The sequence below is a fragment of the Cebus imitator genome, unplaced genomic scaffold, assembly GCF_001604975.1.
Source record: "Cebus imitator isolate Cc_AM_T3 unplaced genomic scaffold, Cebus_imitator-1.0 Scaffold476, whole genome shotgun sequence".
NCBI classification, from domain to species: Eukaryota; Metazoa; Chordata; class Mammalia; order Primates; family Cebidae; genus Cebus; species Cebus imitator.
In genome coordinates, this window is record NW_016107791.1 from 1172018 (window position 1) to 1189248 (window position 17231).

General features: G+C 52.8%; 1 protein-coding gene across 8 annotated transcripts in view; it reads left to right on the plus strand.

Moving 5' to 3' along the window:
• The window catches only part of TTC7A (tetratricopeptide repeat domain 7A), a 154838-nt gene that overhangs the window by 123961 nt on the left and 13646 nt on the right, over positions 1-17231 (plus strand). For all 8 annotated transcript variants that reach the window (XM_017512742.2, XM_017512739.2, XM_037732869.1 and 5 more), the window contains 4 exons: positions 1921-2037; positions 5503-5600; positions 7307-7441; positions 15852-16054. In XM_017512742.2, coding sequence (XP_017368231.1) covers positions 1921-2037; positions 5503-5600; positions 7307-7441; positions 15852-16054 — 553 coding nt within the window. The remainder of the gene's footprint in view (positions 1-1920; positions 2038-5502; positions 5601-7306; positions 7442-15851; positions 16055-17231) is intronic.

Here is a 17231-nt window from a genome sequence, read left to right on the forward strand (position 1 = left end):
GTTGCCTTTAAGGCAGCCATTCTGTTTTCTTCATATTTCCAAAAGCAGTGGCCTCTGATCCTTGCAGAGTGCTGGATCCTTTGTAAATCTGGGGAAGGAGTACAGTGGCAGGACCAGTTGTCCCCAGCAGTTGCCCACTGGGTCATTCCTACTCGGGTCTGTGTCCTGTACTGGCTATGCACTCAGATCTGTGCAGTCCACACTAGGGGGATCCCGGTTTCTGCCCTTGGGACCTGATAGGCAAGCCAGGCGGTCATTAGTTATGTTCCAAGAAGGATGCGGGGCATCCTAAGAACTGGGAGAGGGGGGATTTAAAGCCAAGCTTGGGTTGGATGAAATTGAAAAGGAGTGGTATCTAGGGGGCATTTTGGGGATGCAGTGAGGAAGAAAAATGATACTTCTCCAGAAACCTCCTCTTCAGAAAATCCTGGGACAAATTCCACCCTCTTCATTCTCTACCAGGTTGCAATCTAAGAGACAACGTGTGGAAAGATGGGCAGAGAATTAGGACATCGGAGGGCTTTATGAAGCTGGGAGCCCAGGTCTTCTCAGGGTAGAGGCCCAACAGAGAGAGAAGATCCAAAGGGGCAGCTGCCAAGGGCAGGCCTGGCCTGTCTGGGTGGCACCTGTAGCCTGAGGAGTCTGGGTGACAGCCCTCCAATGGGGCAGGCCTGTGTGCTGCCCTCAGGTGGGCTGGCAGAACCACCGGGCAGTGATCAAATGCACGGCCTGAGAGTCTCGTGGTCTTGCTCAACAGTGATGTCGAGAAGGTGCTGCTGACTGGGCCTCAGTGGCTTAAACCCCCCACAGGCTGCCCAGGCAGCTGGTGTGTGTCAGTACTGCTGGCAGTACCAGGGTGAAAATGTGGCTGGACTTTCATACTGGTTACTATGTAGCCACTGTCTGGACCCCTCCAGAACCCCCAGACCTCCCTAGCATCTGAAGGGCCAACACTGGACACAGCAGGGCCTCCAGGGCTCCACCCCAGCTCTTGGTGAGCAAGTGTCATGATGCCTGTGAGAAGCATTCTGGCTGTGCCTGCTGTGTCCAGGGCAGAGGGAGGGAGCCAGCTCTACCCCTCCTGCAGTCCTGCCTCCAGGTGGGACCAGCCCTTCTTCCCAGCCATTCCAAGGGCCAGTCCCCAGGACTTCAGCTTTTCAGGTCAAAAGAAATTCTGAAGTTGCTCGCTCTCATTGCACAGTAACTGTCCCTAAATGGTGATTGAATAGGATTTCACGTCGCTTTAATCCTATCGATTATATAAGGGAGCCGGCTATTTTGGGAAATCCAAGGAAGAATCCTTTGATAAAGCATAATACCGCCTTCTTCTTGTATCCAGGGTCAGGAAGTGCAGTTTGCAGTTCCACTTAGGAGGTGTTGCTTGGGCACCTATACTACCGTGACTGGCAAGGTGGGAAGTGGAACTCTGTCCTTAGGGGACCTCCTTGCCAGTTCCTTGCTCTGCCTTCACTTACAGATTCTAAGCCACTGTCTGGATGGGTCTCTTATCCAAGGCCCCATGCTGGGCCCTGTGGGGAATATGAGTGTAAGCCTGGCCCCACGTTCAGTAGGCACAGGGCATTGGGTAGGAAGAGCAAACCGAGAAGACCAGGACTCACAGGACAGTGCTTCAGAGATGGGCAGAATGGCACATGGTCAGGGGACATGCGGCATCAGCAGTGTGGGCACTGACAGTGCTTCGTGGAGTGTTTCATGCTTTGGCAGCCAAGATGGAGAGAAACTGAGGTATAGAGTGAAAGCAAGCAGTCCAGGGGCATGGCAGAGGCTGCTGCCCTGATGGCACTCTGCCTTCTTCGAGCTGGGGAGGTGGGCATGTGGGGTTGCCCTGGTGGGGCAGGTGTCCCAGGTGAAAGTGAGCCCTCACTGGGGTGTGCTGATGGCCGCTGTTCCTCCCCATAGCCTGATGTTCACCAAGGTGAAGCTGGAGCAGGTGCTGAAAGGCCCAGAGGAAGCCCTCGTGACCTGCAGACAAATGCTGCGGCTGTGGCAGACCCTGTACAGCTTCTCCCAACTGGGGTGAGTGACCGTCATTGTCTCTTGGGTTGCCAGAGGGTGCTTGCCAGGGCAACAGTCCACAGCTGGGTAGCCACCACACCTGCCAGGATGGGGAGGAAAGTGAGGCTGTTGAATCAGAGCATGGAACTTCCTGCCCACAGAGCTTTTCACATCCATAGTCCACTTTGAACCTCCTGATAGTCCTCTGTGATGGGCATAAAGACCGTACGTAGGACATCGAGGTTCAGAGTGGTAAGAAGGAAGAGAGATCATTCCTGAGCACCGGAGCCAGGTGCTGGGCTTGTGCCTTTAGTTTATACCTCAGCTGCTTTTAGCTTATGCATTATCAGATTTTATTCCCAGCCCAGTGAGGAAACTCAGATGCAGAGACTTTATATATAGCTTGCCAGAGTCACTCGCCTGTTAAGTGGTAGTGCTGAGACTTGAACCTGGATCTCCTGAGTCCCAGCCCATGGAGCCTGTCACTTCTTCCTTCATTCCATTTGGAGGCCGGAAGAGGAAGTGGAGTCCTGAAGGGCCACCCCTTCTTCCCTAGTCACCCATACTCTTCATGCCTCTTGTCTCCTACTGGAGACCCTAGCCTGGGATCTGGGTCTTTCATGGGCCAGAGCAGGGTACTCTTGTCTAGGCTGAATCTACAAAAAGTCTTTGCTCAAACCCAATGGGATGCCTGGGCTCAGCCTATGCAGCCCAAAGGGAAAGAGGGCCTCCTGCAGACCAGGGACCCTACCTCTTCCTGATCCTCTTGCCTATCTTTGGAATAGCTGGCTGTGTCATCTCCCTGAGGCCTCAGGGGACCCCATCTGTTGTGTATTTGTGTTTTCACAGAGACTCTGGGAGCCCAGAAAGCTTCCAGACTCCCCAGATGAACGTCTATAACAGTGAAATTTACAGAGGAGGGTAATCTGTTGGAGTAAAACACTTTGGGCAGAGTCAGCCCTCACTTTGCAGGCCTAGGAGACCACAGCAGAGCAGGACCAGTGGGTGGAAACTGCCAGAAGGAGGTTCTGGGATGAGAGACTTTTCAGAACAGGAATAGGAAGCCACCTGGCAGCTGGATGCTTGAGGCCGTGGGCCACACTCTGGGTGAGGGGACCTGCATTCCGATGGCCTCATTCTCCTGCTCACTGGCTGTGGCCACGTGAGCAGGTGCACAACCCGGCTCCCCTCCTGCAGGGGGTTGCCCCAGAGCTAGCTGCTCCATCTCTGCATCCTTATCTGGATGGCTGGTTGTCTCTTCCTCCAAGTGGTCAGTTGTGGTGGGACCCCTCTGAGCTGCAGCTTTATCTCCCAGCACTGAAGGCCCGGCCTGTGCTTCCCTTACAGCAGCACAATTGCAGGGCTGGGGCTTGTCACAACAGGAAGCCCCTAAGCACCTCTCCTTGGCTGCCCCAAACTAGATTTTACAAGCCTTGGTTTCTGATCTGTGGCCCCATGTTTAGAAAAGATTCATCCCTATCTCCTGGGAAAGCCAGGAGAATACTGGAGCCAGGCTTCTGGTCCAGATAGCCCTGCCCTACCCTGGGTATAAAATCTAGTTTGGGATATCCAAGGATTAAGACCACAGCCTGCAGGTCTGGCCTTAGCAGACCTTGACTATCAGCCTCACCTTCCACTGAACTCCCTGGCACACCCCCTTCCTCTGCTCTGTCTGGGCCAACCCCACACTGCTGGTCTCATGTTGTAATTGCCCTTCTGGCCCTGTCTAGATGCCCCTCCTTCATGGAGCCACCAGCCACCCAGCCTCTAAAATGCTTCATTCAACCCTCACCATATGGGTCTTTGCTAATTGCTCCACTTGGACTGTCTGTTCTCCCCATCTGGGCAGTAAGGGTCTTCAAGGTAGGGATCATGCAGTACATTGGCCTAGAACCAGGTGTAGTCCTGGAGATGGGCTCTCTCTGGAGCCTTAGGAAAGGCCCCTTCACAGGATAGGAGAGAGAGTTGGATGGGAAGCTGCACCCAGCCCTGCTTCCTGCCAGCCCTGCATCAGGACCTGCCCCTGTTACCTCATTTACTCCCCACGACCACCTTGTGGGATGGACATTCTCATGATCATTTTCAAGATGAGAAACCCAAGACAGAAAGTCAAGTAGCATTGCCTGGGGTCACAAAGCTGAGAAGTGTGGTCCATGAGTTCAACCTAGTGTTTCTGGCTGCTTTGTTTTCTTTTGTTATTTTAGAGACAGGGTCTCGCTCTGTTGCCCAGGCTGGAGTGCAGTGGCACAATCACATCTCACCGCAGCCTCCATCCCCTGGCCTTAAGTGATCCTCCTGCTTCAGCCTCCCAAATAGCAGGGACCACAGGGACTCACCACAATGTCTGGTTAATTTAAACATTTTTTGTAGAGATGGGGTCATACTGTGTTGTCCAAGCTGTTGTTGAACTCAGGTGATCCTCCTGCCTCAGCCTCCAAAAGTGCTGGGATTACGAGCACGAGCCACCATGCCTGGCCTGTCTCGTGCTCTTTTGTACCACACTTTGTGCTTCCTGGGAATGGGAAGGGGTGGGAGAGGAAGAACCAATACTGAACCACTGTGGTTTTGTGGATAGTTTCCTCCAATGCCCACTAAAATTCCTAGGCTCCAGTTGAAGCCAGTGTGAGCCCAAGTTAGAAGGGAAGGACACCCTGGCTTTCTGTGTGGGATTGCCATCTTGGTGCTTCTCTGAAGGAAAGAAGCCTTCTTGCCCAGGCTTGGCCTGCCTTCTCATCTTCTGCACCTTCTGCTTCCGTTCTCAAAGTTTCCCCAATTGACAGGGTCAAAGGTTGTGGGCTTTCTCAGCAGTGGGAATGGGCTGGTTGGGGCTGCTTGTGCCCTGGATGGCCGCGGCAGGCTGTGCTGCTTTCTGAGCTGGAGGCTATTTCCTGGCTCCCCCCAGCTCACACTCTGTGAAAAGAGAAACCCCTGCTCCTAGCAGTACAGCAGCAGGGACCTGGGAAATTGAGGACAGGGTTTGGGAGGACAAGATGGGATCTCCATGACTATTTGATCTGCCACCCTAGGGGCCTCTGCTGGCTCCTCTGGGGCCCCCCAGAGGTTTAACGAAGGTAAGCCTGAGGCAGGGGGTGGCATCTGGGCCCTTTTCCGTAGCAGGTTGGGGGTCACAGCACTTCTGGTGCCCTGTCAAGACCAGGCTTTCCTTGGAAGCTAGTCCACAGTCCCCATTCTTTGCCTGGCACTCTGCTAGATGTTGCTCCCCCTGGCCTGGGAAGCTTTGGCCTTACCCACTTCAGAGAAGAGAGTAGGGAGTGTGGAAGAGTTTGCAGGCCTCAGCCTGTGTGGCACACGACCCATGCTGATCTGTCCTGCCTCTCTAGTGGTATTGGTGACTTCAGCTCTGTCTTTGGGCCTGAACCCACAGCCCCAGAGCCTGTCTGAAGTGAGGCTGTCCCATTCTCCCTGCTAGTCCCAGTGACGCTAGCTCTCTAGCTCACCAGGCCCTGTCCCTCCTTTGCCTTCCAGAGGCCTGGAAAAGGATGGCAGCCTTGGTGAGGGCCTCACCATGAAGAAGCAGAGTGGCATGCACCTGACTTTGCCTGATGCCCATGATGCAGACTCTGGTAAGAACTGGCTCCTTGGGCAGCTGTGTGCATGGACCCACAGCTCACGCTCCCAGCTTGAGAGCACCAACTTGGAGAGTGACACCCAGCCAGGCCAAACCCCCCACTGCTCTTTGCCAGCTGCTGCCCAGGGGCCTTGGTGCTAAGGAGCTACCCTCAGGCATCTTCTAGGGCTGATCTTAGCTGTGGGTAGGGGCTGGCTGCTGGCCCCACAGTGGGCAGTGGGCAGGGGAGGAACCCTGCCTCCTGCATGGGGGTGAAGAAAGCGGAGCCTGACTGGAAAGGGGGTTGCAGAGCACAGGAACTGTTTCCCCTTAGGCGCAAGCCAGAGGCCACAGTTCACCTAATGTCCTCGGTAGATCAAGTCAAATAGAAAGGAATGGGCACTAAGCTCTTTACAATTCTAAGCTGAAAGCGGACTCTTTCCTGGAAAAACTCATCTTGAAACCCATGATTTGTGAAATTCAAATGAGTTCAGGAACTGCACTTAATATTTTTTAACTTTGGACCTGCTTAAAGCAGAACACCTTTATCAAAAACACAAGAATTAATCATGGGAAAGAAAGTGTGAGTGGAGTTGTATTTAGTGAAATTGCTCAGTTTTTTCACTTCGGTGGACATGAGCCAAGTTGCACCTTTGTTGTCAAGTGACAGAGTTGATTTCAGAAGCCAAACCTAGCACCCAACTTTAGAGGCACATCTCAGGGGTGTATGGCTGTATGTAGAGCTTCTGTCTCCCAGAAGGGAATGGTGAAGGGAGGGAGGGAATGGTAGCTCCCTTGCAATTAAAGAGGGAAGAAGCATGAACAGTTATTAGGACTTCACGTACGCTTGTCTCATAAACTGAAGTCATCTGTGGTTTGCCCTGAGGTCTCCTGAGTTTATTGGAGCCTTTATTGCCTCTGTGAGAGAGAGAGAAAGAAAGTACTCACATTTCACCTGCATGGGAATTATAAATGTCAACAGTTTATATATCCTGAACCGGGGCCCATATCACCCAGAACTGCCACTGGGAGAGGTTTTCCAGAGGGCAGTGTTCTGACTTGAGCTGCAAGGGTCCTTCACAGCACAGCCTTGAATGGGGACCTTGATACAAACAAATGATAACATGCACTTGTGAAAACAGAGTGAAAGTAACCAAGGGAAGAAAAGAAAAATAATTCATAATTTTACCACTTAGACCTGCATAAATGGCCTTTCAGACTTTTTTCCATGCTCATATTTCTTTTTTATAAAAATGTGGTCCTATTCTTCTGTAACTTGCTTGTTTTCACTGAATTATATAGTGTGAACATCCTTCTACATTGACATCTGTATTTGTACGTTGTTATTTTAATGACTGCAGTTGGATGATTATACCCCCACTTATTTTTAATCAATCCCTATTATTAGACAGTGAGGTCATTTCTGTTGTGTTCACTTAAAGAGTGTCTTTGCTGACATTATTGTTTTCCTAGGAATAGATTCCTAATGGAATCTCTGCCTGATTGGCCTCCAAAGAGCTCCCCTCCCCAGCTGTGGGTGAAAGGACATAGTGGCCCCTCCCTAGTGGGTCTGTGAGCTGCTTTCTGGCTGCCCAGCCATGCCACCCTACCCTGACTCAGGGTGCCTTGTCTCCCCATCGTGCTGGGCAATGATTGCTCCTGGGGCCTGCGACGTGTGGACCTCTAACCACTGCTCTACCCATCCCCTCTTGCTCTCTACAGGCTCCCGGCGGGCTTCATCCATCGCAGCCTCCCGGCTGGAGGAGGCCATGTCAGAGCTGACCGTGCCCTCTTCGGTCCTGAAGCAGGGCCCCATGCAGCTGTGGACCACGCTGGAACAGATCTGGCTGCAGGCTGGTGAGTGCCCTGGTCCCAGTGACACTCGTGGCCTGTCTGCAAGCCACGCACACTCTCAGAACGCTGTCCTGGAGAAGGGAGTGTGGTGAGGTGGGGACTCCTTGCTAGGCCCACACAGTTACAGAGTCCTGGCCTCTGGCTATGGGTCTCCTCTGCCCCGTGGGAATGGTGTCTGCCTCCCTGCCCCCCAGCAAACCCAAACATGAGAGGATTGGAGGTCCTGAGAGGCCAGTCTCAGTCTCAAGAATGGGCTTCAAACACTGGAGAGCTCAGAGTAGTCAGAGAGGGGAGGTGTAGAGAGGCCCCTAAGAAAGAGAGATTTAGGGGTAGAATTCATTGAAGGTAGAGGCAAGACTGGTAACTTTGAGGTTGCCATTCAGGTGACTGTCCCTCTTTGTGACTAGGTGACACCATTGCCACCAGGAGTCAGAAGGCCAGCGTGTTAGGGAGGCAGGCTGCAAGAAAACTGGCCACAGAGTCCCACAGACCTGGGTTCTGAAGGCAGCCCACAACTGGCTAGCCCAGATCTGAAATAAGCCAATGTGTGACACACGGAGGGTGGCCATCACAGGCACTCAGCAAAAGGTGTCAGGCTTCTGTCTCGTCCATGGCAGCCATGGTGAAGGAAGAGGCAGCGTGGCCGTGGACAGTGAGTGTCCTAACACCGGCTTATGAACGCCCAGGAGTGACTCTCTGCCAATAGTTTTGAAAATTTACCCTGACAGTGGTGTGAAAGGTGGATCATAATAGAAAGAGAGAGAACCAAGACCAAAGATGGCAAGTGCCTGAATGAAATAAAATGGCAGCAGGAGACAGAGAAGGTTGATAGGCTAAATGGAACCCTAAAGTACCCCAGGCCAACACAGCCCCTTGGCCTAGAGCTGCCCAAGTGAAGTTCTGGGCTCAGGAGTACCTCTTGCATTTTCTGATTACCCTCCCCTCTGCTCCTTCCCCATCATGGGGGGTGCGCTGTCGTCCCCAGGGGAAGTTGGAGAAGAAACCCAAAGTAGATGATCTTTTACTGGGATGTGGGGATTTAGTAAGTCAGAGTCAGAATGTGCTTGTTAGCTAAGAATCTAAGGTTTCCCACTGCATGCTTCTCACATGCGGACACATTAGTACTCAGTACACCCCTGCTCTCCCCACTGTAGTTTCTGAATCTAGAGAAAACATTGGGCAGGATTCACAGAAAGGCTAGACATGGGAGCATTTTAACAATGCAGAAACTGCCCCAGTTAGCATCTCAGGGTCCCCTCAGATGCTAGGGGTGGGCGGAGGCTGTGCTTGCTCCACAGTCAGCTTGTTGTGTCTTAAGCAGGAAGAGGGATATTGAAAAAATCCAGATGAATAATAAACAAGGCCTCCCCTCAGGCAAAGATTCCCATCTTCTTCTAAGATGTGGAGCCGTAATGACTTCCAAATTCCAAGGAGCGACGTGGAGCCCCAGCCCCCACAGGTTCCCACCCAAGATGGGAAGCTGCATCCATGATGGGGGCTTCACCAACTTTAAGGAATGCAGCATAACACAGTGATCAGATTCTGCAGTTGTGGGTTGCCTGTGCCAGAGCTCCCAGGCCTTTCGTTTGAATGATTTGCCTTGTTTTTGGGTCCGGGGGGTGGTTTGTTTTTGTTTTGAGGCAGAGTCTTACTCTGTGGCCTGGGCTGGAGTACAGAGGCACAATCTCAGCTCACTGCAACCTCTATCTCCAGGTTTAAGTGATTCTCCCACCTCAGCCTCCTGAGTAGCTGGGACTGCAGGTGCATGCCACCATGCCCGGCTAATATTTTTGTATTTTCAGTAGAGAACGGGTTTCACTGTGTTGGCCATACTGGTTTCGAACTCCTGACCTCAGGTGATCTGCCCGCCTCAGCTTCCCAAAATGCTGGGATTACAGGCGTGAGGCACTGCGTCCAGCCTGATTTGTCCTGTTTGTTTCCTAACATCGTCACGAGCTTGCTCACAGTTCTCAGATCATATATTGCTTTACACTAGGGATGCTAGCACATTCTGGTAACTCCAAGTAAGGTTAAAGGCCCTCATGAAGCCAGTAATTAGACTTGGGAATGTCAGTAGAAACACAACCCCTTCAATTATTTGCACGTGAGCCTTTCTTCTCTGGTCATTATCTTAGATATTCACTCCACAGATGAGAACTCCGAGAACAGCATCTGAATGCTTCGAATGTGGCGCCACGTCAGGGTCAGGCAGTGTAGTATTAGGAGATCAGTTTGGGTGCATGTAACAGATCCAAAATAGCAGTGTCTTGCACAAGGTGGATGCTTATTTCTTTCTCACGTAACAGTTTAGAAATGACAGCCTTGACTGGGCCAGCGACTCTTCTCCCTAGGGTATCACTGTCGTCTGTGTGGTCTAGGATGGCTCTCTGCCACATTCACATTCCAAGGCAAACGATTAAGGAAGGAACCCCCTTCCCTATAAGGACATGTCCTGGAATTGGCACACATCACTTCCCCTCATGATCCATCAGCCAGAACTTAGTTATTTGACTGCCCCTAATTGCAGAGGGCTCTGGCAGATGTCATTATTCCGTGTGTCCCATTAAAAGTCAAGGGATCAGGCCAGGCTCAGTGGCTCATGCCTGTAATCCGAGCACTTCAGGAGGCTGAGGCAGGCAGATGGCTTGAGCCCAGGAGTTCAAAACCAGCCCAGGCAACATAGCGAAACCCCATCTCTACTAAAAATACAAAAAAATTTAGCTGGCCATGGTGGTGCATGCCTGTAGTCCCAGCTACTCTGGAGGTTGAGGTGGCAGGATCACTAGAACCTGGAAAGTCAGGGCTACAGTGAACTGAGACTGTGCCACTGTACTCCTGGCTGGGCAATGGGAGTGAGACCCTATCTCAAAAAAAAGAGGTCACGGGAGGGGATCTGTCATGCTAGAAGAAAGGGAGAATAGACTGGTGACTGGTGCACAGCCACCACGGCCAGTAAAAGAACATGAGAAGGTGTCCCAGCTCTTTCATTCTGAGCATGAGAGGATTCCAGGGTAATTTTCACCCCCTGAGCCCTCTCCCCTCCCCTGGCTGCCATCACCACTAGCAAGCATCTACCGAGCACCTGTTGAATGGAGGGCTGCCAGGACCAGATCACCAGGGCAATGATCTCCCTAACCCGCCTCCCCAACCTGACCCAAGCTAAGAATACGATCAACATCCCCACCCCCACCCACCCTGCCTAATGACTCCACCAGCTGCAGCAAATTTGCAGCAAGAGAAAAAGATGCCTTGATCATTTTGGAAGGAACTAATCCCCCTGGTTTGGGTCAAGATAAATTGTATCCCAATCTGTTTGGCAGTAAGTTCCATCATGAATTCACTCTTTGGTTGAATTCAAAGGGACTGCTGTAGCCTTTCTTTCTCAATTCTTGCCCTCCTCCCCTCCCTTCTTCAAGCTTCTTTCCAGTTCCAATCCAATGTGAGAAGCTGATGGACAGTTCCCACTTGAGAGATGGGCTGCAGGGCAATGCCTCTTGGGCAGCGGGTCTGTACGAGAGTGGGAGGCACAGAGTCCCATAGATGCTCCAGGATCTGAGTATTGAGAGAAGTGCTTTCCCTAAAAGCAACAACTACCGCCTCATCCCCTACTGCAGGTCATGGCTCTGGAAGCTGACAGTGGGCCAGAGGGGGAGACGCATGTAGAGAGAGTTCCCCTGCCCTGGAGGTCCTGGGGCTCATGGACAGTTCTGGGCTTTGTCTAGGTTTAGGGGAAGCTGGCCTGAGTCTCAGCTCCCTGATGCCAGACTCCTGTGGTCTGGTGCTGGTGCCCTGGCCTGCAGTTGGAGGCCACCCCAGGTGTCTCCTGGGCAGACTTGGGGGGCTGGGGTGGGACAGCCAGCGCTGTGGCTGAAGCAGGTGTTTATGATGAAGCCATAGTCCAGGGAAAAGCTGGTACTCGCCCTTGGTCCTGCGTGCTCCTCTACTGCTTATCATCCTTACCCTCTTCCCAAATCCCCATCCTTCCCACCTGTTCCTGTCTCCATTCAGTGTCTTCTTCCTACGTCCTCCTCTTCCCTAGCTCCAGCTTTTTCTTCCCCGCTCCCAGCTTCCTGAGTCAGCAAGGCCACTCTTAGAACAGGCCCATGCAGCCCCTGACTGCCCTGTGCCCTCTGGGTCCCAGGGATGGAGGGTCTCAGATCAACCTGAGAACTGCCTGCAGACCTTTGAATTCCCTGTGTTGGTATGGGTGTTCTCCATTCTAGCCCCCTTGCTCTTCACTCTCCCTCTACCCTTGCCCTCTCCCCATCTACCTTCTTTTTCTGGGCATTCATGTGCTCTGAGCGGCTGATGCTTATTTCCTTTGGGTCACCAAAACAGCCCCCACTGAGGGTCAAGGCTAGCCACAGTGAATTCCTTTGGGGGGCTAACCTATTTCTCTCCTGCCCTGTGGCTCGCCTCTCAGGTCTGGGGGAGGGTCTAGGTAGGAAGAACACTCACCTAGGGAAGGCTAAGAGGCCTTAGGGGTGGGCCTAGGCTCTCTGTACCCTGCTCTTCAGCACAGAGCCAGCCTGCGGGCAAGGCCCTCCCTGCAAAGGAGATGTGGAAATAGCTCATGGAAAGTAGGCCCATCCCCCAGCCAGGGGTGGGAGAGCCTCAGCTTTGGCAGAAAGACTCAACCAACTCTGGGTGCAGGGTTAGACCAGGATGCCTCAAAAAAAAATAATAAAAGGGCCTCTTGCAAAGCTCCAGGGAACAGATGTTTTCCATTTGTAGCCTGCTGGGAGAAAGCACAGAGGGGAGGGGGTGGAGAGAGACGGAGGGGAGAGGAGGAAAACTGGAGACAGACAAGCAAGAGAAGAGGTCAGGGAGTAAGCAGGAGGAAGATGAGAGCAGAGGGAGAATCAGAAAGGGGACGAGAGCGCGAAGGAACTGAGGGGCCCCTGGACGCTGAGGATGCAGCAAGGCCCTGTGTGCTGGGGTGATGACCTCAACAATACAAATTCAAGGAAAATGTCAATCCCTGGCCAGAGGAGGCTGGGTTGGGTGTGGGCACCACCGGGTCCTGGCAGCCAGGGCCAGGCTGGGGGGGGATCAGGGCCATGGGTAGATGCAGTGCCCCAGGCCTCCTGTAGCCAACTGTCCATGGCTGGCAAAGTGGCCAGCAATGTGCTTAGGGACACTGAGACTAGCAAGGGGCGCTGCACTGTCACCCAGACCTGTGGGCCTATCTACAGGTTGGAGACCCACCCTGGAGGCCGGCCCTGCCGGGCACTGTCTGCCAGGCCGCCAGAAGTCCTCAGGAGGCCTCCCTGCCCGGGCTCTGTCTTCTGGTTTCCTGTCTAACTGGGTATGGAGCCTGTCAGTGGAGCAGCCCTAACGGTTCTTCAGGTCACATTCTCTGGTATGTGACCAGCCCAGCAAGGTCCAGGCCTCTGGAAGACCCAGGGCCCTGAGATAAGAGGGATTGGGATTGGGTGGGGTGCCCTCTAATTAATATCTGTTGATATGAATGTACTATGAGGGGTCCACAAGGGAGAGACCGGGGGCAGCCTCTGGAGACAGGGCAGCAAGTTGTAAACAACTTAATGAGCTATCCAGGGCCAAGCAGGCCAGGGAAGTGGGGAGCCTGACCCCTGGGCCCTCAGCTAAGTTGAGCTTCTGGCAATGGAGGAAGCAGCTACCCCACAAAACTTACACCCACACACTTCCTTCTGCTTCTCCTCGCCTGTCACCTTGGGGGATTCTGCCACAGTGGAGCCCAGCCCACCTTCCTTGTCCTCTTAGCTAGTTCAAAGGCCTCTGCAGCCTTTAGGCTCTAGCTCCAATGCCACCTCCCTCAGGACAATTTCCCTGACCACACCAGCAGCACCAACTTGGCCCCTCCTGAGTGCCCATAATACTCCCATGTGGCACTTGTCATTCCACTGCTGTGGTCCCTCAGATGGTTTAGTGGCTCAGCTGCTCCCACACCTGCCCCCACTCTTTTTCCTCGTGGGGGGATCAGGCGCATAGTACTCAATAGGTGCACGTTAGGCACTCAGTTCTGAAGGCAGCCTGTTCAGACACCCCAGCAGCAGCTCAACGGCAAAGCAGAGAGAGAGAGCTGAGGCTAAGATAACCAAATCTCTAACCCCTCCCTCCACTAGCCATCTGCCCCTGGGTTCAAAGCCCCCATTTCCTGTGCTCTCTGCCTTGGGAATCTCCATTTCAGGCTGTCCTCGGGGACTAGAGCCTGCATTTCTCTCCCATATCCAGGAAGCCTGGCTTCTCTGTGTTGAATTCTCTGACCCTCCCAAGTTCTCATCTCCACTAGAGAAAGAGTCGTCTTCCTCAGAAAATGATGTATTTGAGGACGTGGCACACTACTCAGGTTGTACACTGAACCTTAGGCAATGCTCGTGCCAAGTACCCCAGTGCCTGTTTTGCAGTCAAGGTCTTAGTTAGCCCTCTCCTGCTGCTTATTGAGACAGAAAGAGGGGACGTCTGGGCCTGGTTTCTCTACCTCTTTCTGGGAGCTTCCCTTGGGGATATCTGTTCTCTCTCCCACCCCAGACATGATCTGAACTAGGGTAACCTCAGCTGTCAGCTTTTGCTAGGCAGAGTTCTTGGCAAAACAACAAATCAGACTCTGCCGGCCCTTCTGCGCTCCCCATCTGTGTCTCAATCCTTCTGTGCCTTCAGCATAGGCCCAGCCCCAGGAGGGGGCAGCCAAGCCTGGGGCTGCTTTGAAGATGAAGGCTGAGTGCCTCCTGAGGCCAAACAACCGCGTCTCCTCAAGTGCCTGCCGTGGGGTGTGCCTATGCCGCGTGGGACTGAAATCTGCATTTGTGTGGGCTGGCCCTGATTGGAGAAACTGCCCCATTTCCCACTCCTCTGGTTCTGGGACAGATCCCCTCCTGCCTGCTGGCCCAAAAGGGTGTGTGTCCACTTTTGAGGGAAACCATGGAACTGCTGGGGAGTCCAGCCCTGGCTTTGTCCTTTCTCACTGAGGGAATGGGGCAGGGTCCTCACCTCCTAAGCCTGCATTTTTAAAGTATGGATCATGATAGCACCTTCCTCCTTCCAAGACTTGCTGTCAAGGATTAATTAGAAAATGTTTCCCATACCCGGGGCTTGGCCCATCAGCTCTCCATCAGTGCAGGGGTGGTTTCTGTAGCTGTTAGCAACACTGCCTGGTTTGTGCCCTCCTTTGCCCCTGAACCTCTTCTTCCTACCTCTTCTCCCTCACCCTCCCCCCATCCTTGGCAGGGTCACTTGGTTCTCCCTGGGCTTTGAGCACACTCCCACCTTCAGTCAGCCCCTGCCTAGGAGACCAAGGGGCCCAAGGGGAGCTACCTGGTCTGCTTCCATCCCCATCTCCCTGGTCATGCAATGAACAAAGGAAGTGAAGGAACACTGAAAAAGAGGCCAGAGTCACCTCAGCCAGCTCTTAGCTCAGGGGATGCCATATCCCCATGCCAGGTTCTGAAGTCAGACAGCCCAGTGCAAACCCTGGCTTTACCACTTACCCACTGTGGCCATAGTCCAAAGCCTTGACCTCTCTGTGCCCAGTTTTTGCCCCTCTAAAGTGGGGTAATAAAAGTACATGTGCAGGGTGTGGTAGATCATGCCTATAATCTCAGCACTTTGGGAGGCCGAGGCGGGTGGATCCCTTGAGCCTAAGAGTTCAAGACTAGCCCGGGCAACGTGACGAAAACCCATCTCTACAAAAAATACAAAAATTAGCCAGGCATGTTCACATACATTTGTAGTCCCAGCTACTCAGGAGACAGACTGAGGTAGGAGGTCAAGGCTGCAGTGAGGCCGGGCACAGTGGCTCACACTTGTAATCTCAGCACTTTGGGAAGCTGAGGTGGGCAGATCACTTGAGGCCAGGAGTTCGAGACCAGCCTGAGTCCCTCTACTAAAAATACAAAAATTAGCCAGGCGTGGTGGTGCATGCCTGTAATTCCAGCTACACGGGAGGCTGAGACAGGAAAATCACTTGAGCCCGGGGGACAGAGGTTACAGTGAGCTGAGATCATGCCACTGCACTGGGTAACACAGGGAGACTCTGTCTCTAAATAAATAAATAATTATTTTTCTTAAATTGCTGCTGTGAGCCACGGTTGTACCACTGCACTCCAGCCTGGGCGACCAAGGAGATCCTGTCTCAAAAAAAAAAAAAAAAAAAAAGAGTACTTGTTTTACAGGGTTTTTGTGAGCATTAACTGGAATGATCTTGATGCCATTGACTGGCACTTAGCAAGGTCCCTGACACAGAGGAAGCACTCAGAAACCATTACTTAGTGTTCCCACTGCATCCTATGGTCAGTGTGTCCCATGTTGTGACTCAGTGGGATAGTGTCCGTCACCTAAGACCAGTTCCCCAGCTCTGAGGATGCGGGGAGGGGGTCAGGATGCCTCTAACTCCCCACCACTCACACCTCCCACTGCCCTTCTGGTTTTGCAGCTGAGCTGTTCATGGAGCAGCAGCACCTCAAGGAAGCAGGTTTCTGCATCCAGGAGGCGGCGGGCCTCTTCCCCACTTCTCACTCAGTACTCTACATGCGGGGCCGGCTGGCTGAGGTGAAGGGCAGCTTGGAGGAGGCCAAGCAGCTGTACAAGGAGGCGCTCACGGTGAACCCAGATGGCGTGTGCATCATGCACAGCCTGGTGAGTCAGACCCCCCCATTACCGCCACCTCCTCCCACTGCCTCAGGGCCCTTATCCCGCTTTGTCTCTCCTTGTCCTCATACTCCACTGCCTGCCTGTGCCTTGTTACTGCTGCTCCCTGGAGTCTGGGAGACTTCCCTCCTGCTCTGTTAGAAGAGACCGTGCTTGGGATACCTTAGCCTTCTCTTGTAGACACAGGCCATTTCCTGCTTCAATCAGGGTCTGTGTTGATTACAAAATCTAGAAGGTTTGGTTGATACTCTTTGTGACTTCCTTTTGCTGTAAGTTTCTACAAAGCGATCTAGCCCCAGAATGCTCTCATTGTTACCCATGAGACCCTTACCCTGGAGATTAATGCAGACTCTAGGCAATTACCAAAGTGCTCTTCTTTCTGGGAGTCCCAGACCCTCCCTGCCTCCTCCACTTCCGAGGAGCTGCACATCTCTTTGCTGGGATTCAGGGGGGTTTCTGGGGTGGGCTGCCATGTCAGGCCGGACTCAAGCACATATTGAGAATGATCCCTGGGGTACTAAAAGGATCTAGTAACCCCTAGTCCTCATTCATGGGCTCAGGACTTGGGTGCCCTAGGCACAGTGGCCTCCCTGTGGCAAGCTCAGAGGCTGGGGAGCAGGATGCTGATGCTCTTGTTCTGGCCTTACCTCTACCTGGTGATCATGGGCAGGTCAGCCACCTTCTCGGAACCTTGGTTTTAATTATCTGTCCAGTGGGTATCGTCTGGTCCAGGAAACATTTATTGAGCACCAGCTCTGTGATAGAGACCCTATAGATTATCATTTTTCCCCTGCTTTCCTTTGCTGCTTCCAGAGAACAGGTAGCCTGATAAAGGTAGTGATCTGGAAGCATGCAAGCCTGCATCTGCACAGGTGATTTTTGAAGGACAATCTAGGATCCCATAGTTAGCAATAGTCTTTCCCTGTTAGGGTCTGGGTTCCACCTTGAATGTTCCCCTGTGAGAGTGCGTTGAGAACAGCCATTAGGGTATCCGTGACATCTGCCATGTAGAGAGCACAGAGGGATCAGGAGAATCGCTCCAGATGGCTGGAGGGTTGGCATTGCCAAAAGGGGGCTGATTTGTCCATGAGTAGAAGCTACAGGGAGTTAGATTTCAGCCGTGTCAGGGAAAACATTATAACTCTTAGCATAGTCTAGGCACATA